Raw genomic sequence first — 21,602 nt, 5'->3', positions numbered from 1 at the left:
CTTTGGCATGGAAAGTCCAGTTGGAAATTTATTGAGTTAATATCACTGCTGCGTGAAGTATTTTAAGTGTTTTTTTTTTTTTTTTTTGGGGGGGGGGGGACAAACAGTCCTTGGTTTCTTTAGCTTATCTTTGTCGCTTCTATTTTATCCAGTTTTCTTAAGTACTGTTTTGATTTTGGATTTAAAAAAAGCAGAGGTTTGCTATGAACCCCGTCATCAGCATTTTTTTTTGTAAAACAAAAATTACTCATCCTTTTATGGATGTTTGGCAAAGGTATCAAATTTTATAAAATGGAAATGGAAAATTACTGAGTGGACTTCACGACTCAACATGGGGAAAAAAATATGTTCAGTGAAACAAATTATGTTCTTACCATTAATCCCGATGACGTGTGAGCGACGTGGATGCGTTATGTGCTGATGCGCAACAAGACGATTTCATCCGCCCGGGAGGCAAACCTTTTCATCTCAAGCCTCAACTTGCCTGCCTTTGTGGTGCACATTCCGTTCTTGTGATTGTTGATGTTTACAGATTTAATGTTTTTTTTTTTCCCCTTATATGCAAAAAAAAAAAAATTAAATAAAAATAAACATGGAATTCATCCATTCAGAATTGCCTTGTGCTCACACGATTTGGGTGACAGTTGAACCTGCAGGTTTTTGTGAGACTTTTTTTAGTATGCTATAATAAAACATGATTTAAAAAAAGCTCTTAAACAAATGTAATGGATGAGTAAAAAAAAAAATCATTGCAATTTAATAGTGACTGAAGTGTTTAAAAAGTATTAGCAAAAGGTATGCCCATGTTGAATGAGTGTCAAATTCACTCAGACATATTTGCTTTGCATGAGTTCATAGAGCAGCTTTGTTTTGAACTCGATACAAAGGCATGTTCTGTCCTTTTAAAGCACATTTTGAGCTGAAGAACCAGAATTGAGCCACTATTTCAGGGAATTTCAGAAAATAAAAAAGAATCAATGAACTACACAAACCACACAAAATTAATGGAATTAACAATAGACACTTATTTGAGACAAAGTAATGATGAACTGTGGATTTTTCTAATATGCCTATAGGCAAAACATTATTTTTTTAAAAACAAGATGCCTTTATTATTTATTTGGTTATAAGCATGCTGGGAGCAAATTCCCAATTTTTTTCTTTAGGATTGTCTTGGTTGGAGTCATGCGTGACTCTGAGCTTTTTCTGATTCTGATAAAAAAAACAAACAAAAAAAAAACGTAACCTTAAGATTCTGCGAAGAGCTGATTATAATAAAATGAGAAGGAACAGCTACAAACGTTTGTATGATAATCTAATTTCATAAAGTTTGGATTGTTTACTGTAACTTACATTGCTCCAGTTTTTCCAAATAATTCCAAATATTTTTATTTTAATTTTTGAATGAAGTTTTCAACCAAGCTGTTAAGGTAGCAGTTGAAGAAACACTACATAACGTACACTGCACCTCATACCTCACACCACACACAAAGTCCTGAGCTTAAATTTGAATCCAGGACCTCTCGCCTGTAAACCAGACTCGTTGACCGCTAAGTCACCGTGTTGCCCCTGGCGCATATTATTCTTACATATATAAGTTTCCCTTAGCTTGTCTGTGGAAGATAAGAAAACAAGGTGTGCGTCTTGATATCAAATGGGTTTTTTTTATATAGAATGCTGAAAATATAACAGAGCCACAAATACAAATAGCTTTCAGAAGCCATTCTTTGATTGTGCCACACTCATTTGTCACAGAAAAAACAAACAAACAATAAACTGACAAAAAAACAACTGTGCCCATGACAAACCCACAAGCAGCAGTAGTGTATTAAATACACCCTGAAACGCTCACAGGGGGTCTTTTAGACCATCATCACTCTCCACTTTTACATTCAACTTCGTGCCGCGCCAAAAAAGTAGTGCGTGCTTCGCCCAAAAAGGAAACACAGCCTTTCACGTGGACGCTCTCACAAGTTCGGGCAGTATACTGTACAGTCACAGTGAAAAGGACAAAACAGAAGCAAGAGAGGACATCTCCATCATGGCAATAACAGCGCTCTGTTGACTTGTCGTCCAAAATCGCTCATTCAAGGCACAATTGATTGGCCTCGGATCTGAAATCAAGTAAAGGCTTATCGCTTTTGAACTCCCAAAAAGAATCTCTTGACCTTTTTTTTTTTTTTTTTAAATCCTTCTTTGCCAGTGATAGATGTTGAATTTGGCTGAGTCCTAGTGTATAGCACTCCTGCTCACGTGATGGTGCAGTCCTCTCTTGGTGTACTTGAGGCAGTGAAGGAAAATCGGCCGTCTGATGCTAAATAGTCAAAGAATGGCTTCAGGTCATGCTTATGCTTATAGACACAACAGAGGAAGTGCGGTCAGTTTTTAGAGCCACAAACATTGAGAAAAGTGTATCTTACAATCCTTAACAGATGCTACATGATTCCCCCCTCAATGCGTTTTTCAAACATTTTTTTTCCTCCCCTTCTGCCGAGATTACATCCCTGGAACTTGAGCAGGAGCTAAAAACAGTCACAATACCTCGCTGACTCTGGCAAAAAAAAAAGAAAAAAAAAGAAAAAGCAGTGCTGTGTTTAATGAAAGGTTAAAATTGGTTTGGATACTATCTTGAAAGTTAACAAGCCTTTTTTTGTAATCAACAAACAACAATATTCTTATCACAACATTGAGTTACTGTATCTTTTATTCTTCTTTACAGGATGGACCTGAGTTGAAGGTCCAATGAACGTCAAGCGAAGCGACGGCCATAGCGTCTTATTTTGGAAAAGCAATGCTCGAGTCAACAAGATGAGACTCACTTTCACTTTCACTGACAAAATACGTTTTGGATTCCAAATTTGAAAAGCAGTTCACAGTTCACAACATTCATCACCTACCTGAATTGTATAGGAAATCAAATGTCGAAAGGAAAACCCATGGATACATTGTACAAGTATAAAAGGAAAGCTGTAAAAATGTAAACATGAGCCTCGTGGAGGAATTGCATGCTAATCATTTTACTGCATTGCGGAGAATTAGAGCCACATTTAAAAGTTGCAAATCTGAATTTTTTTGTTTTTAAACATTTACGTTTTCATGAGTTCATGTCGACACAGCAAACACAGACCGAGACCAACATAAGCGTCTGTCGTTTAGGAGACCAATCATTTTAAACATCAGCTCATTTCAAATATCTGTTAAAATTCTTGACAAACCCAGCAAAAGAGGCCTTCTCAGTGATGAAGTCATTCTTTTTGAGGAACACACAAATGTTTCCCAAAACACACGAAACATTCCACATTAATCATTCCATTGTTTGTGAAGGTTTAACTTGACAAGATCCTCAACAATGCTCATAACGCATACATACAGACAGGATGTTACAATAGGAAAACTTCATTGTTGGCTATTTTTAACTTTCTTTTCCCCATTAGAACTTTGATCTTCGAAAAACAAATTTCTCACAAGTTAAGTAATTTTTTCATATTGCCATTCAGTTTTGGCTTTCTTTTATAATTATAGCGTATTTTACTGTGGCCCTAATACTCCTTTGCTGTCCTAAAAGAACAACAGCATGTAAAGTTAAGAAAGACATTAAATGTGTCATATTTTTAGGAATGGAAAAAAAATTCTTTAGAGTCAGACACTTAACTAGTGATGAAGTTTCTTATATTACAAACTACAGGAAATTATCCATATGCTTGGAGAAACGCCGTTATTTACCAATTTGTCTGTGGGTCCTCCAATGCCCAAAAAAAAGGCTGGATCAATGTTTTTGTCAACAAAGAGAAACAGAATACTTGATTAAATCTAGATCACCAAAAATGCACCAACAATGAACATAAATAGACCCACATTTTCTCGACACCATATTCAGATATAAATAGAAGTCAAAAGAGAAGAAAAAAAAACCCCAACAATTATAATACACGGATCACGTCTTTTTTTTTTTTTTTTTTTTTTTAAGTCCTCACTCCAGGCATTTCCATATATAAAATAAATTCAACAGCAATTTACCACTCAATCCTGCCTTTCTGTCATCCTGCAAACTCAGCCAGTCAGGCATAACAAGTAGGACGTTGATGCACAATATGTAGCAACATCAAATCCACCAACAACGTGTGTGTGGGTCTTCACAGCGCGTTATTGATGGTACAATTGCTATTATTTTACATTCCACGTGTGGACAATATTCCTAGAGGATTGTCATCTTCCTCCATCAAACAGTGCTGGAAAGATTTCGGGCAGGTGTTCTGTGAGAAGGTTGGCGTGGGAGGAGAGGCTAACGCCGACGAGGATTGGGAGCTTTGGGACGGACAAATGTGCCGAAGACAGAGAGGGTGTTGACTAACACGCTTTCCCTGGGTAATTAAAAGCAGTTTTGAAGCAGGCGCATGAGAGTCGAGGCTTTAAAGTGTAGTTTTTACAGCTTAAACACGAGGTTCACAGTTTTAATTTCTTGTAAACATGAGGTATAACATAACGAGTATACAAAGTGACAGACTCAGGGAAAGTGGTCAGCGGGTGGCAAAAAAGACTGCTTCCTTTTTGGAATTGTGAAAGGAAAGTAGCAAAGGATACGCAAACAAATATCGTGCCCCGAGGCAACAGCTCCAACGAGATCAATTGTCTCACGTACTACGAAAGCCATGCTCAAACACATTTAATAGGTCAATTTTACTGCTACGACAGCGGAGGTCCGAAAAAAATGTGGCAATAGGACCTCGCATAATAACGGTGGAGCCCACAGGGACACGATGAATGGTCCGATCTGCACTGCTTTCAACGACAGATGGAGGACAACCGAGTCATTTTGCCTGCTAGATTATACTACGGCCAATGTTTTAGCGACAAAATGAAAAACATCATCTTTAATGTGCCTGTATAAACACTTGAGAATGTGTTTTTTTTTTTTTTTTTTGGTCCTCATCGTCACAAAACTCTGAATGGTGGCCCTAACACAGGACTGTTGTTTTGTGTGCATCGCTTAAGGTAATAAACTAACAACAATTGAACATATTATCTCCGATAACTCAAATCCTCAACTAGAATGTACGCCAAAGGCGAGTTTGATTTTTTGTATGAGACAGTAAAGACAAGCAGTTAGTTTGCATGATTATACGAGCACGGCATGCCAAGTAGTGGCGAGCGAAGATGTGTTGCCGTACAGAACGCTGGTGATGGGGGGTGGGGGGGGTCGACGAGGGGGGAAGGGGGTCGGGGTGTACGGTGACGGAGGTTGATTCTTGATCGAAATAAAGTGGTCGAGGCTAGAGGTGTCATTTTTGATGCCCACCCAAACTTGTTTGCTTGTCTGGGGCCACTGCCCTCTCTCTTATCCGCCCATCCCATTGCACACCACTGATTGTCCGTATATGAACACTTTTAAGCAAAAGAAACCAAAATCCTTTTACGAAAATGTTCTTTTGTAGACGGATTTGAATCTGATGTACCCTGAAAGGCGTGTTGCTTATAGATATCGCTATTCAACCCGACTGGTTCTGCATAGAAATAGCCGACAGGCAAACGATCTCTCCGAAACACAAAGGAGATATGGCAATACTCAGCCATGTGTTTCTGTTTGATGATTTGAGTTTGAACCTCGCAGGCTACAAGCAGTATATTTCTGACTCCACATTACTCTCGAACGCAACAACCCCGACACATTTACGTGCAAATAAGACACTGAAATTGAGCGGCGAAATTGAGGTCAAAACGGCAATCTAAACTGATTTCATTTGTTTGAACATGGCCTCGCAGTCACTGGCAAGGTAAAGAAGATGACCACTGCCTGTTGGTCTGTCGCTCCGCTATGCTGGTGCATGTGATCATGGCTGAAGGCAGTGCGTTCTGTGGTGCTGGTGACAGTTTTTTATCATAAAAGGAGGTTTTCTTCCCGTGGTTGAGAAAGAATGGCGCCAAACATTTTTTTTTTTTTTTTGTTCTTAAACTGGAACACACGAGTGCTCTCTGTGCTCAGGGATATGATCCTGAGTTTTAAAAAAATTGTAGAATGTGACGTTCATACGGTGATGACAAGCGTAGGAATGAGTTTGTGATGTGTACGCTCCACGATGACATCACTAATACGAATACAGATGTGCTACATGACTGGATAGGTTTCGGATTTGATTGGCCACTGATGATCTTAACAAAATCACATATAGTATAGTGTGTGTGGATATTTATAGTAACGTCAGTACATGAGCTTAGCCGAACCACTCCTTTTAACAAATTGCCCATTTGCACAACCTTCAGCGTGTGTATCTTGAATGTTGCGTCTTGTTGGTTTTCTGAGAATCTACTGCACATACTGGTAACTTGTTTGACATTTACCAATAAAAAAATATACTGAAAACGTAAATCAATCTGGTTAGTCACATTGGACTGCTATTATTTTGAACACTACTATATGTGGCTTTCTGTGACCGTAAAAGTGAGTGAGATCACAGGAGCCCTTGGATGCGGCGACTGGGAAACAACACGACTTGATCATCCTTTTGTTACGTGGACGTGTGTGTGTGTGTGTGTGTGTGTGAGCGCCCTTGTTTAATCAGTGCTCACAGTTCTATTTAAATAGCATGCAACGTAGCAACAAAGCGTGGTGGGACTTAAAAGGCCATGGCTCTATGAGGGGCTTCTTTCACAAAGTTCAAAATGGCTTCTATGTGTGATAATTTGCCTCCTTTGCAAAGTCTGATCATACAAGCATTGTTTGGAATTATGCTTTTGCAGATGCTATTGCTTGTTACCAAGGGGGAAAAAAATGGCTATCACTTGATCAAAAATTCCCCTTTGTGAAAACGGCCCCATGTTTGTTTATTTAAGCAACAGAGAGGTGTGAAAACAGGCCATGTGTGTGCGTGCCAAGTTATGATCTTGAATATTGTCAAGATTAGGGTTGCAAAGGGGTGGAATAATTTTGGTTTTATTGTTTCTAGAAATGTTACACAGGGATGCTAACGAATTCTGGAAATATTTGTAAATGTATATATATTATGAAAATTAATGAAAAAATACACATGTATTGATTGATCTTTGACTAATTTCTTTTGTTAAATTACTTATTTCAAATTTATACACAGACATATATTAAATGTTTGCAAGCACAGATTCACGATTTTCAACATCTGTTTTATTTATAATATTCTGTAAATTCTCATATATTCCTCTTCGAAAGATAGATTTTTTTTGCAACCCTAATCAAGATAGTTTGAAGCAAACAAGAACAGGAAATGTTATATAAAGAGATAAAGGAAGGTGTTTGGTGTTATTACATCCATTGTAGCGTTAGTGCAGCAGAAAAAAAAATCTGACAGCTAAAAATGCGGAATGGAGCTTATTTCAGCAGTATTTAAATTCCAAGTGTACATTTCAGGATAAGAGAGTCGCTCAGGAAGCTTTCAACCCCCCCGTTACGGGAAATAGCTTAGCGTCCACTTCCGCAGCCACAAGCAGTTGGGTGCTCTCAAGAAAACAGTTCTGTGCAATAAGTCACATGACACCAAGTGCTGGTTCCTTCCTCTCGGCTTGGCTGAATCCAGAGGCAAATCGTGCAGACTTGTTTATTTAACTGCCAACACTGTAATTTTTGACTTGATCCAATCAGGTCAAATGGCTCCTATTGGGAGTCCTGTTTTACAAGGTCTCAATCCCACTGGTCGTCGGGTCAATCTGAACCATGTTTAGTCAAAGAGGCCCGATTCAAACGAGACATCAACGTATCTCTAGTGTGCTTTACCGGAGATGTTTGTATATCCAATTCCATGAAATGGGTTTGTCCAAAACAGGCTTAAAAATTGACAAAAGTGTTGGAATCTAAAGAGCACATTTGCTGTTTGGGATTGCTGCAATGAATTTGGATACAGAGCAGGGACATGATGTGAGATGGATGCAATTATGACCGGGTGACTCCATCAGAACCGCCTACTGAACATGTGATGATACACACACACACGCACGCACACACACACACACACACACACACACACACACACGCACACATGTTGAGATCGCATGTGAATAGGGTCTTATATCTGTTTTTTAAAATAAAAAAAAAAAACAGTCACGTTGGTCCCACAATTTGACTTGGGCGACTTTGGCTGTCAACTGTTGATGTACAGGTTGGCATTGCTGTTTGTGTCTATCCTGTATGTACTATCCATCCGTGTTATTGTGTTGCAGATGAGATGGCAGCCGCACCGAGATGAGGGGTGAGGTAGAATCGGTCCGTTTCAGCAGGGATTTGAAAAGTTCGAGCGACGAGGTAAGCGACATCATACCCACCAACCGCCCCCCCCCAAAAAAAAAAATAAATCATCAGCAGGGGTTGACATCTGGGGGATGGGTCGTGTCTTGGTATATGGATAATATATTTGTGGCCCATAGAAAGAAAAAGAGATCTGGTTTTTCCTGGCGATTGGCGTAGATAAGATGATAATAGTTTCTAAGGAAAGTGTAAAGTGTGTGCAAGATGAAGCTAAGCAAGGAGGTTTATATTGGAGATATAATAGATAAACTCTGAATCATGTCTGAGCGATTATATACTATATTACTACATTTATTATTCTTATGCAACCAGGTAACCTCTGTCAGTCTTGTATTTTTTACATTAGCACTGAAAGAGGAGTTGTGAAGCTAAATTATTCTATAAAGCCAGTCTAATGTAAATGCTGAGAAAAGCACTGACACTATTGCTACTGAAGACAAAAAAATAAGAAAAAACAGCGTGAATGCCGAGACAGATGATAGTTCCAGTTCTAATAGTTATTTTTCTTGGCATTCCTTTTTATTGCACTTAACAGTGTTCACGCAATCAAAATAAAAGGGTAGCAATATTAATGTCCTGGCCTTGGCTCAAAACAAACGTTATCCCAATTTTGCCCACAACCACTTGGGGGAGTAATTTGCATATTGGGGGATACTGATATGATATCCTGTGGTGGATAAAGCAGTGTTTATCATCCTCATTTTGTGTTGGTGACATTTCTCAGCATTCACATGAAATATCTGAGGGATTTTAAATGTATGTTCCATTTTACCCGGTGCCTTCACACTCCTTTGGTTCTGGTTTGCAACTCCTGAGGAAAATAGGGGGCTCTTTGCCTGAAAAATACTTTCAAACTGTCAGCTTGTTGCTTGAGGGGATGATGACTCGATATAATCAGGGACGGCTGGCTAAGAAAGAGGGTGTGAGGGTGCCAATATTCCTGAGGCCAAACAACAAATGATTTTACAATGATTGAGGATCGATGCAGATCTCAACAGAAGACTCAATTGATAAATTACTTGCAAGATGTTTACCAGACAGCCTAATCAAGACGGCAGATCAATTAGCCCACCTTGGGAATCAGGTCCCTCCCCCCCCCCCCCCCCCAAAATAAGTCTAGTGCGAAAGTGTCCAGTAAATGCATCACATGAACTTTGCTCTGATTACAAAGAGCTTAAAGTGGTGGAGTAATTCTCTGTGAAGCTTGAATTTAATTGAATTTTTCAATATCAGCCTGTTTCACTTCACTTTATATACAGGTATTTGGCTGTTGCACATATATGAAAGTGCATCTGAAAATGAGGATTTTTTTGACCAAACTGTGTCTCAACTTGTTTAATCCATCTCTTTTTTTTCTATTGCAACTCCACAATCAACTCCCATTTTTCCCTCCATCCAATTATCCACAAAGCTAACGGTTGATTCCCTTTTCCACTTCACTCTTGCATCTGGCTTCCCCACTGACACCAAAATAAGATCCTTAGAGGCATCTTAAAAAATAATCATTTTTATTTGCAGCTTGGAATAAAATACCTGTCAAATATGGTAAGCGGTTCTGTGTTTGGAATACCTCCATGCCCCGTGATATCTGAAAGGGACTGGATTGGATGGGGTGGTCTACAGGTGCGCATTTAAAACATCCCACCAGCCGCCACTGATTATGAAGCCCGAAAAGAAAGTCTTAAGCCTGTGCTTGTAACACATGATAATATAAAAGAAAAGCTTGCAGCAAGGGTAAGCTGCATCTCATGCCAGGCATTAATTCTAACTAATACATTATGCTGTACTGCAGCTTCATACTAAGACCCATTATAAAAGCACAAAGCAGAGGCTTAAGACTACATGGTTGTGTATTTTCTCAGCAAGCCGTCAATAAATAAGACACTACATTTTACAAGCTATGAGGTAAAATTATAGGCTTTTCTGTTGTATTTTGGGGAGCGTGTGTGTATTAGAGCTCACTACGTGAGGGAGGTAGGTTGGCGAACACTGATAGCGGCTGAATGGGGGTCAGGCTGAACTGTAGTGGGTTCGCCGCTGATAAGGAAGGTGCAAAGAAGCCTGTGGAGTGGGATCATCTGAGGAGATTATAATCAGAAAAAAATAACACACCATACGAGCTGAAAGGTGCCTGTATAGGGAGACAGTAGGCCTGATGGATTTTTGTTTTTCTGCATATCGTTCTACTTGAGTTTAAGTTTAAGTAAATGTACCTTTTAAAGTGACACGACAAAGAAGCCACATTATTTTTCTTTTCTTTGTGATGTTGAGTGCTGGTGATAGGTGGTGGGTGTCCAAAGCCAAATGATCCCATCAAGGAAGATGAAATGCACCCCCTTACTGAGTTTTAGTCAGTGTCAAGGTGTTTCTATCAGGGGGTGCGTCACTGTTTTAGAGTCACACATCCTGTTCCTCGAAGACCTCCAAGAAGAGTGGGGGAAACAACTCATTGGGACACTCCACCTTCATGTGGAGGAAGCGGCTGGCGTGGCACGCACCGATCATGCGCAGGTCTGTTACCTTCATCAACAGCTTGGGCCAGAAGTGAGGAATGTTGTGCTTGCGGTAGTTGATGTAGTGTTCAAACGCCAGCAGGTAAGCCTCTTGGCACTGCTCGATCTTCTCCACACTCGTAAGCCCTGAACGATCTTGGGGGAGAAATGGAATATTAGTACAATGTAAGTCAAAGAATGTTTAAGGAACAAAAAAAAAAAAAAACAATTCTTTCATAAAAGCACACCTTGTATGACCTTTTTGATAAATTTCCATAAATTGATCATTCAAACAATAAATAATAGTTCCCTATGTCTAAGATGATGTTAGATTTAGACTTTGTCTGTGAACACATAATATAGACCAGTTAGAGGTGAAACCATCATAGAAATCAGAGGGCTATTTAAAGTTGAAAAAAAGTTTTGAAGCTAATATAAGATGGAAAATCAATCTGAACGATTGTCTAAATATTTGCTTGAACTAATAGTGTTAAGAGCTGTTCCCAAACATTTTCAGAGCTCATACCCCCAGCTTGAAATTTTTCCAGCCGGGGGTGGGAGTGTCGCACGGAAAATTAAAAGCGCTGACGCCCGCGCTTGCCAACATCATTCCTTGGGAATCAACAAAAACATGAACAACAGCAGCTGTGTGTAACTTAACAATGAAAAGTCTTCATGATAGTTGATGGTTGTCGCACACCACCTCTCTCGTGACGCCCCAGCCACTTTTGAAAACCACTGTATTAACGATATGAATAAGATGGCCACAATGGAATGTGGCAAAAAGTACAACGACAAGCCTAAAACATTCCGGACGTGTTTGTGGACTGTTGAGGCAAAGATTTTTATTGATAAATGTATTTTTACTAAGCCTGGGATTTTAACACATTAATTGTGAGTAATTATTTATATACAAATTCATTAGTTGAAAAAAAAAACATTTTAAATCTTCTTTTGTTCCAAACAAAGCACAATTTCTTGGTAAAGCAATTATGGATGGCAAAATGGAGGAATTGGATGAAATTGCATTGCTAGGACTGATGGGAAGCAAATTAAAAAAAACATACTTGATGGAATACTTGATGGATGGATAAGCATGGTTTTGTGCAAATTGTGCAAAAAGGTTTTCGCACCACCTCTGACATGTGCTCCAACTTTTCAACTGCTAAGAAAAAAAACATTTAAAGGCAATACTGTTGGGAAAAAATGGCTAAAAATAGAACTTCTGTTTAATTTTGGCTTGGGATATTTTTTGTCTGATGATTATTTGTTTTGATACAGTTTTGTATTGAAATCCAATTAAATCCAGTCTTCTAAAGTTAACAATGTATCTGTCGGTGTCAATGATTTGATTCAGTTGTCTATTTTAAGTAAAGGATGTATTTAAGGACTAATATTATGATGCAATTAAAACATGGTTAATCGAGATGAACTCATTTCAAAGCATACAAAGTTGAAGCCAAAAGTTTACATAAAATGGTAAAAAGACATTTCATCTTTTGTCTCACTGTCTAAACTAAAAGCAGACTAAGCCTCTCTTAAGTTGACATACACAAAGAATACTATGTTCTTAAAGGTTTACCAACACATAAAGCATGATTTTTAGTATGTTTTTAATAAAAAAAAGCACATGTGGAATCCATTTTTCACAATGAACCGGGTCTTTTGGAAACGTGTGAAGAATGAATCCATCCTCCAGAGTTTTCGAGCAATATCCCGCAATACAACGAGACGGCATTTTGGCTAACACGCAGGAAAAAACAGCTACTTTCCTGCTGGTAAAACACACGCCAGTCTGGGGTTCTGTAAAAAACGTCACTTCCTACTTCTTCTCCAAAACAGTGGTCTGATACTCCTTCCATTTCAATATGATTGCTTGCACAATGCTCCTTGAGATGTTTAACGCTTGGGAAATCTTTTTGTATCCAAATTCAACTTTAAACTTCTCCACGACAGTATCTTGGACCAGCCTCGTGTCTTTCTTTGTCTTCATTATGCTCTCTGCACTTTAAACAGAACCCTGAGACTATCACAGGGTGGGTGCATTTATTCAGAGACTTGATTACATACAGGTGGATTCTATTGATCATCATCAGTCAACATTGGATTATTCAGAGATCCTCACTCAATGTCTGGAGTGAGTTTGCTGCACTGATAGTAAAGGGGCCGAATAATATTGCACGCCCCACTTTTCAGGTTTTTATTTGTTGAAAAAGTATAAAATATCCAATACATTTCGTTCCACTTCATGATTGTGTCCCACTTGTTGTTGAGTCTTGACAAAAAAAAAAAGGAACATTTTATATCTTTGTCTGAAGCCTGAAATGTGGCAGAAGGTTGAAAAGTTCAAGGGTGGAGGTGGTGGTGGTGGCGGTGTGTGTGTGTGTGTGGGGGGGGGGATACTTTCATAAGGCACACATACAAATAATTTCAGAGCATTCAGAGATGAAGAAGAGAAATATTGGCATTTGACGAGATGGAATCCATGATGTGACAAACATCTGAATGCTTAAAAAATTACAAACAGTTACCCCCTTTATTAGAAAAACACACGTTCTTGTTCTCACAACACATGGTTCATCATCAGTTGAATGCAGGATTTCTTTTTTTTTTTAGCTCACTGTCAACCAGTGATCAGTGAACCCGACTATTCAATTCAATTATTTCCCTCACCTGAACTCATGAGAAGGACAGCCTGCATTAGCGCCACCTCAGAGTCATCCAGGTTAAACAGGGCCAGACTCTTGCCTAAATCAAAGATGGCATCCGACACCACACCCAATCCGCCGTTCTTCAGTTGCTCGCGTTTCACAGCCATCTCGCCGTTTAGTGTCAGTGTCTCGCTTTCTGGATCGTAGCGTACGGCAGCGCGTAGTGACATGATCTCCATGCAGCACCCTTTCAACAAGATGATCTGGTCCTCACACGGAAGCTGTGAAGTAAACACAACATGGACATAACCACAAATAGAACCTGAAGAAGCAGATTTTCAGAGATCTTAGTTGTATTGAGTATTTTTCTAACCTACCTGAGTGAAAAACATAATTTTTCTGTGACATTAAAGAGCAGGCAATGTCATTTGGATGAAAACTGACTTAAAGCCACTGCAGATGCACTGCTATGGGAACAAAGAGACTCCTCAGCTGCTCAAGATTTGAAAATGCTCTTACAATTATGATTTGAAAAGTGATGGCTTATAATTTGACAGCTTTTTTTTGGGGGGGGGGCATAATGCTATAAATGTGAAAAACATGGGAGAATGGTCCTTTAAATGATCCATCAATTCATTATCTGAGCCGCATATCCTCGCATGGTTTGAGGGAGTGCCAGAGCCTATCCCAGCTATTGTCGGGCAGGAGTTGGGGTACAGCGTGAACATCTGGGAGTGGCTCCAGCACTCCTGCGACCCTTGTGAGGATAAGAGGCTCAGAAAATGGATGGATGTTTGTCCTTTTGTGTGTCTGATGGCCTGTTTTTGTCCTTCTTAATTTTTTTCTACATGCTGCTCCAATGCTCATTGTTATCCCTGTTACCTTCTGGTCAGCCTGCCTTATGCCACCGTCCACTCCAAATAAATTCTCCTGCCTTCACACAAAATAAATGAAAACGACATACGCTTTAACCTACCTCTGAGAACATGGGTAGTTTCTTGGCAAAGTCCACCACACGAGTAATGGCAGGCGTCATGATCTTGGTGAACTCACTGAAGGCTTCCAGGTCTACCTTGTCACCTTCCGATGTGGGTACCAATTTTCCTTGGCCAATATCATCTGGCTGTAGGCAAAACTCATTTGGTTAATGTTATCAGCCAAGTAGAGAGAGGGAGGGGATGGGGGGGAAGTATAGGTAATAGTAACCTATGGCAAAATATGTTACGTGTTTTTGTCACAATTTGCTGTAGTGTCTGAAACCACCTGACATTGTTCAGACAGTACAAGGTTAGTATTATGACTAATGTACCCAACCATTATCAGTGTTTTAACATGAGTCCTTTAAATCATAGATTACATGAGGCACATTAGGCAAAATACAGAGAAATTGAAATGATACAAACATCTTATTTAAATCAAATTAAATTCAATAAACGTTCTAATTAAAATAAGGGAGTATAAGGCAAGGATGCTAAACTAAGGCACAAGCTACAGTATCGTAATTTCCGGCCTACAAGCCGCGACTTTTTTCACACGCTTTCAACCCTGAGACTTATGCAGTGATGGGACTAATTTGTGCATTTTTTCTAACGGCCACAAGAGGGCACTCGAAAAGGTAAGAGTGAGACCGGTGGAATATACGTGCCAAGGAAGTAACTTTTACCGGTCTGGCCCTGTTACCGCTGCGCTAGTGTGTATCTCGTGTTTCAATGTGGGTTTCAATGTGGGCACTTGCGGCTTTTACACGGCTGCGGCCTATGTATGTACCAAATGGTATTTCCTTGACAAATGGACTGGGTGAGGCTTATAACCAGGTGCGCTCTGTAGGCCGGGAATTACAGTACTTTGTCTTTTCACTTACCAGAAACTTGCGCTTTTGTTTCCAGCTGGATCCCTGCGCGTTAGTGTGTCGGTGGGCCTCAGTTGCCATCCTGATCAATTCCCACTCAGTGGTATTTGGCTCTGGCCTCACCTGCAGCGTGCGCACCAACTCCTCCCTTTTTCTTTTCTCACGATTCTCCTCGATGAGACGCCGTTTAGCCACACGCTTCGAGTCGTCCAGCACCACTGATGGGTGAGAAAAAAAAAAAAAAATTGCTGTTATGTAGTGGAGTTTATTTAGTCATGTTCACTTTTACTTGTATGCAGTTTTAGTAGTGTGGTTCTGGTATGTTCTTGTGACTTATTGATTTAAACTAGGTGACTTGATCGTCAGTGGTGGTGTAAACACAAACGCAAATGTCAAAATGGGACTGGCAAATGCTCAATGTAATGAAATGACAATATCAAGGAAAGACCCGCACCCTCAATAAATTGGGAATATTTGACTGGTTGGTAGAAATAAGTCCTTAGCATCCCTCACAGTTTAGTAAACAGGGCAATAACTGCAGACTCAAAAATTGTTAGACGATAAGATCGCAATAGTGGTAGCAACAGCGGTTGATGGCTGCCTCTCTTTGAAACTGTCCAAGTCAAGAGAAAAAAACAGCTCACCATTGATATTTTGTAAAATCACATGCTGGTGTAGAAGTACACGTTCCGCATGTTGGACTTCATATTAGGACAACACTGTGACAGAAGCTCATTACCTTTAGGCATCACAAATTCCAACCAAAGCGACATTTTCAATAATCAGTTCAAATGTTTTTCTCTTTTTTTAAACTGCTGATATGTTGTGGCTAAAGAGGTAGAAGTTTATCTCAGGCGTAGTTTGATCCCAGCCTCATGTGCATTTACAAAAGTGCAAAAAGTTTCTAACAAAGAGCTCTAACTTGGTCCTAACAATTTCCGAGTGGATTTATGAGAGGCAGTACAATGATTTTGGAAAGCATTGATAATAATAATGAAAAAATCCCCTCAGTAAAAGAATGACATTTAATAAGGGACCGCAGCTAAACTTTATGGACAACACCTGCTGCAAAAAAAGTGCTTTGGAGAGTGTTGGTGAATTTCTGGTTCACCAGACATGTTTTAAGGAAAACAAACACATCAAAATTAATGTAACTATCCGATGTCCCAGTTTTTCTGTTTGGATGCTGTAATTCAAGTCATCTCACTCTTCAGTTGTATGAATATTCCCTTGGATAACACACTACAGTTCATGCCAAGTATTGAAGAACAGTGCTGTGGGAATGGACCAACATATATACCCATCTATTTTCTGTACCACGTATCTTGACTCTGGATGCAGGCGTGCTGAAGACTATCCCAGCTATCTTTGGGCGAAAGACAGAGTACACCATGAACCGGTCGCCAGCCAATCACTGTGAACCAACCCCTAAATTGTTAATTTAATGATGAGATGTGACTCACTTCTCTCCTTGTCCACATTTGAGGGCATTACAGTACGTTAACATCACTTGAGTGCCATATCTGGGCATAGGACTTAAATTTTGGTTTGCAACGCAAACTTTTTAACCTTCGAAAACTTTTAAGTTGGGCCACTCGTAAGTCAAGGTGCTTTATACATGGATATTATGAACATATTGTTTTAATAAACTCACAGTCCATGGCCATGCCAACAGAGATGCACTTCTTAAAACGACATAGCTGGCACTGGTTCCGGGTGATCTTGTCGATGATGCAGCAGCCTTCATATTTGCACGAGTACGCTGGGTGGAGGTTCTTTTGTATGGTTCGACGGAAGAAACCCTGCAAGGGTAAAAAAGAGACAAGGAGGCACAGATAAAAGATTGGCACAAGATAAAATGAGAAAAACAGGAAACAGGAAGGAGCAAAATTGATAAACTTATGTAACTGCTTCATTGAAATAGAGAGGGTTGAATTAAAAAAAACAAAAAAACGGGATTTCCCCAATTAGATGGCTTCTGCACGAAAATGTGAGTCATAAATGAGCCACAAAGCATCAAGCCAAAATGAAATCTTTTACATCACTCCAGTTGTTGTTTTGCCTAATCTTACTGTCACACACACAAACAAAACAAGAGCTGAAGGGCACAAACACAGCGTCCTTGTTGGCAAAGAGCAAAATGGATGTTTTGTAAGGTGCATTTATATCTCAAATAGACTTTCAGATTATAATGCTACAATAGCAATAAAATTGTCACTTCGTGAGTCTCCTGGAAAAAGGAGGCGCATTATCAATTTTCAACACCATTGCGGCATTTCAAGAGAATCTGAAGTCTCATGTGAGTCATCAACTCGAGCAGGACGGGCTCTGAGAATCTCAATATTTAACATTCTAGTCTTTCTGGCGCCGCCATTAGATTTCCATATTGAATTAATTTTCCACCACTGGTCTGCAGCTAGTATCAGCGCAAAGTATAGTGCAAATACGACTGACATTATAAACATTATGTAATGCTGCTGGTATTAAAAACGTGTAAAAAAGTTACATAGTCTGATCAAGTTAATTTTATGTAACACTATAAATTCGATTGAATGGGCTTTCAAAAATGTTCTATTACACTGCAAACTGTAACATGTTAATCCAATTAATTTGAGATACCCAATAATATTAACAACAAATATTTTCGAGAGAGGGCGGCATGGTGGATCTGCTGGTAAAGCGTTGGCCTCACAGTTCCGAGGTCCCGGGTTCAATCCCGGACCCGCCTGTGTGGAGTTTGCATGTTCTCCCCGTGTCTGCGTGGGTTTCCTCTGGACACTCCGGTTTCCTCCCACATCCCTACAACATGCAACATTAATTGGACACTCTAAATTGTCTCCATGTGCCCTGTGATTGGCTGGCTACCAGTTCAGGGTCTACCCCGCCTCCTGCCCGTTGATAGCTGGGATAGGCTCCAGCACTCCCCACAACCCTTGCGAGGATAAGCGGCTAAGAAAATGGATGGATGGATTTTCTAGAGAAAGACTATCATTTAGCCTACAGAAAACAATGGGAATTAACTATAAATGATCAATGAAATGGATGAAGAAATGTTAAGCATCAAATTTGCCTGTAGAGATGGTGTATGGAAGAGGAATTGCCATTTTCGTACTTTGCTACTCATCTATGGTATTTTTTTGGCTTCTTTGGAACCTTCTTTGTCTCCATGGCTTCTTATTGAACAGTCACATTCAATAAATTATCAGAAAAATCTTGTGGATTGGTGACTGATGAAGAACAAGTGTGAGGCCGACTCAAGACATAACGCAATACAGTTTCACATCTGCATGGGATGCTTTGTGTGGGGCGAGATTCCATGAAATGAGTGTCTGAGTCACATGGAAGGCTGTTCAAAATCAAGTGGACGTACTTAAACTGGGACGGAAAAGTTGTTTGAAAGTGGATACGAACACTGAGGCTACAGTGTACTTTGAGCAATGATTCTTACAAAATGACACCCAATGGAGTTTGTCTCAAGTAGAATTGCCATTACTCTTGGATCAAATGTGCAGCTCTCATGCAAACATCAATTCCGATGTTCCATTTCTTGAGTTTCAACACAATAAATCAAACATTGCATACAGAAACCCAGAGGAAAGCTTTTGTTGATCCCTGTCATTGTTTAATAGAGTCTCATCAGGAAAATCTGGTTAAGGATTACACATGTTGCAAATGTTCAGGCACAAAGTAAATATTTGTATGTAATCTCTCTTATTTGTAACATTTAACATGATAATCTGGATGAATATGCATGGAGTTTCAAAAGTTCAGATGACTGAATTCAACATTATTTAAAAGGGTTTTTTTTTTTTTAAATAAATAACAGGGCAGGAGCTACTTCATTTTTCAAAGAATTGGTGTAGGGATCACTTAAAGCCCAACAGGGCAGCAGCTACTTCATTTTTTAAAGAATTGGTGTAGGGATCACTTAAAGCCCAACAGAAATTGAGTTTTTTTTTAATTGCATGCCATTGTACAAAGCTCATAGTGTGGGTTAGGATTTAAAATTATTTCATTTGCTGATGGGGGGGGGAAAAAGCGTGGACTGAATTTCCTTCTGCAGATACTAAAGAGCGTCAAAGGGCTAACAAATTAATACTAACCACTGTGAATGTTATAGGCAATGTCTTCTTTTTTTCTGATTCACCCAGCAGAATTGAAGGCAATTTCAATTTGAAGACTCTTACTGTACCTTGCACCCCTCACATGTGATGCAGCGGTAGTGGTAACCGGTCGCCTTGTCGCCGCACACCACGCATGGCTCATCCTTTTCCAGGTAGCTGGGGATGTACCCTGGAACAGAGATGCTAAGAGCTATAGGAAAGGAGGAGGAGGTTAAGGAGAAAGATGGGATGGAATTAGGAGAGAGGTGAATAAAGAATGCCGGATAAGGCGGATGAGCAGACAATAACGGAGATCAGACACAGGGAAGCTTTTGAGGGATGAGGAACGGGTAGTGATAACAACGGCGAAGACAATGACAAGTACTAGCGGAGAAGGGGCTTTGCATTAAAACGGGGCTTATCAATGAAGCTCCTTTTTGTATGGCACCCTGAGGGTCTGTGATGTGGAATTAAAAGTACTGTATTTATACCCGCCATAATTCTCCACACACATACAGTACGTCTCAACAGGCTCCAACGCAAGGCTTTCACATGCTAGACATTTATTTCACATGATAGCGTTTGGTCCCACTCAAAGCAAGCAATCATATATTTAGAACATCAAAGCAATCATCAGACTAACTTTGTTAAGCACTTTGAGATGCTCGTCATTGTATGAAAAGGGCTTTCTAAATAAAAACATATTTGATTTGATTGGATGATACTTCACTACATAGTCCATTACTGTATTGAGGTTATGAAGGTCGAGTCTACTTGTGCGCAAAGGACCTGATTAGACTTTGCATTCTGTGTCATAGCTTTCTTCATTGATTCAAAATCTTTTGATTTAAAAGAAATGCTTTTCAGTTATTTTCTGTTAAAATATGAATACTGAATTGGAATTTCATTAATTTATGGTAATGTACGGTATCACCACATTTTTTTGTAGGCAGAGTTTTAAGTGATTGTGCTCTATTCTTTTTTTACTATTGGAGTACGGATGTGATCTTCTACTGAAGGCATTTTTGATCAAACTATTGTCTTATGACTTCCAGAAAACCCCCAATTCCCTTTAAATTCAGCGCTTTACCGAAAAACTCACAGACAGATAATAGGATTTAATCTCATCTTTTTAACTCACGCCAATGCACCCGTTTGACATTAAAAAAACCAAAAGCATTTTTTATCTATGACTGAAACCACACAAGAAGAAAAAAAATCTGTCTTTTAACAATTTGGGAAGTATTGTGTTGTGTGTGTGTGGTGTGCTCCACAAATCTCAACACAAAACACAACACAGATGAACATTTTGTTCCGTTGCTGATTTGGAAATCTTGCGTGATCACACGTGAGCTCACAAAAACAAAGACGGGAAGACACTTTCGGGTATGCTTTGAGTATTGGGAAAAGGACCGGAGGGGGTGGGGACTGTATCAGAACGGCAATGTTTTCAGTAAAAAGACTTGCTCTGGAAAATATTTTTTTGCCATCTGGGGAACACAGTTTTATCCCAAAAAATAGGAGCGAGTAATACATGCTTTAAAAAAAAAAAAAAAAAAAAATCTACGGCCACTTCGTTGTTCCTCAGTCACTGTGCTTTTTTGATTGACTTCATTCCGTTTTATCACAGCATCATGAAACGTCATTATTTAAAGAATGTTGAACCTGACCTGTTTTGGACAAAATTATGGGGAAAAATACACTCCTTAACACATCTTTTGACCGAATGATAATCTTAGAAGGTAATCCTATAAAATAAAAGATAATCTGGCATTTGACATGCTTGGTTGGGAAGGGGCAAAATCAGGACAAACATATTTTGATTGTCTTGATGAGTGTATTGAGCCTTAGTTGTTCTTGTCTCCACAAATGTCTGTTATTAAAATGTACCTTATCAACAACAACATGATTCCCCGTGCAAATAATATATTTATTTAACTAAGCAAGAAAACTGTTAAGACCACAGTAACCTGTTTCCCATGAATTTCTTTTGGCAACCAGTTTGTGATGTACCTTAGCCTCAGGCATGTTACAAGTGAATGTGCGTCGCAACCTCTAAAGTCACGCAACCCAAACAAGAAAATATGTTCCCAGAGTTTGTTTGGCAAACTTCACCAGTCAAAATAAGTTAAGACTTTCATCATCCTCCTAAATTCCACCGACACACCTTTCTATAAGGAAGGAGAGTCTGAGACTCGAACGTTGTCTCTCCTTTCTCTGGGGTTGAGATCTGTGGGG

General features: G+C 39.4%; 1 protein-coding gene across 4 annotated transcripts in view; it reads right to left on the bottom strand.

Annotated features, from left to right (window-relative positions):
- The window catches only part of LOC133514796 (thyroid hormone receptor alpha), a 126,604-nt gene that overhangs the window by 19,388 nt on the left and 85,614 nt on the right, over positions 1–21,602 (bottom strand). For 3 of the 4 annotated variants that reach the window (XM_061846767.1, XM_061846766.1, XM_061846769.1), the window contains 6 exons: positions 19,454–19,575; positions 16,916–17,063; positions 15,274–15,479; positions 14,389–14,535; positions 13,435–13,693; positions 1,662–10,917 (listed from right to left, as the gene is read on the bottom strand). In XM_061846767.1, the coding sequence (XP_061702751.1) occupies positions 10,667–10,917; positions 13,435–13,693; positions 14,389–14,535; positions 15,274–15,479; positions 16,916–17,063; positions 19,454–19,575 (1,133 nt within the window). In that variant the 3' untranslated portion in view covers positions 1,662–10,666. Of the gene's footprint in view, positions 1–1,661; positions 10,918–13,434; positions 13,694–14,388; positions 14,536–15,273; positions 15,480–16,915; positions 17,064–19,453; positions 19,576–21,602 lie in introns of those variants that run through there. The other variant, XM_061846770.1, reaches the window with a different exon arrangement.

This window comes from Syngnathoides biaculeatus, chromosome 16 (assembly GCF_019802595.1).
Source record: "Syngnathoides biaculeatus isolate LvHL_M chromosome 16, ASM1980259v1, whole genome shotgun sequence".
Lineage (NCBI taxonomy): Eukaryota > Metazoa > Chordata > Actinopteri > Syngnathiformes > Syngnathidae > Syngnathoides > Syngnathoides biaculeatus.
The sequence above is the reverse complement of the archived record's forward strand: the minus strand, read 5'-3'. Positions and strand labels throughout refer to the sequence as shown.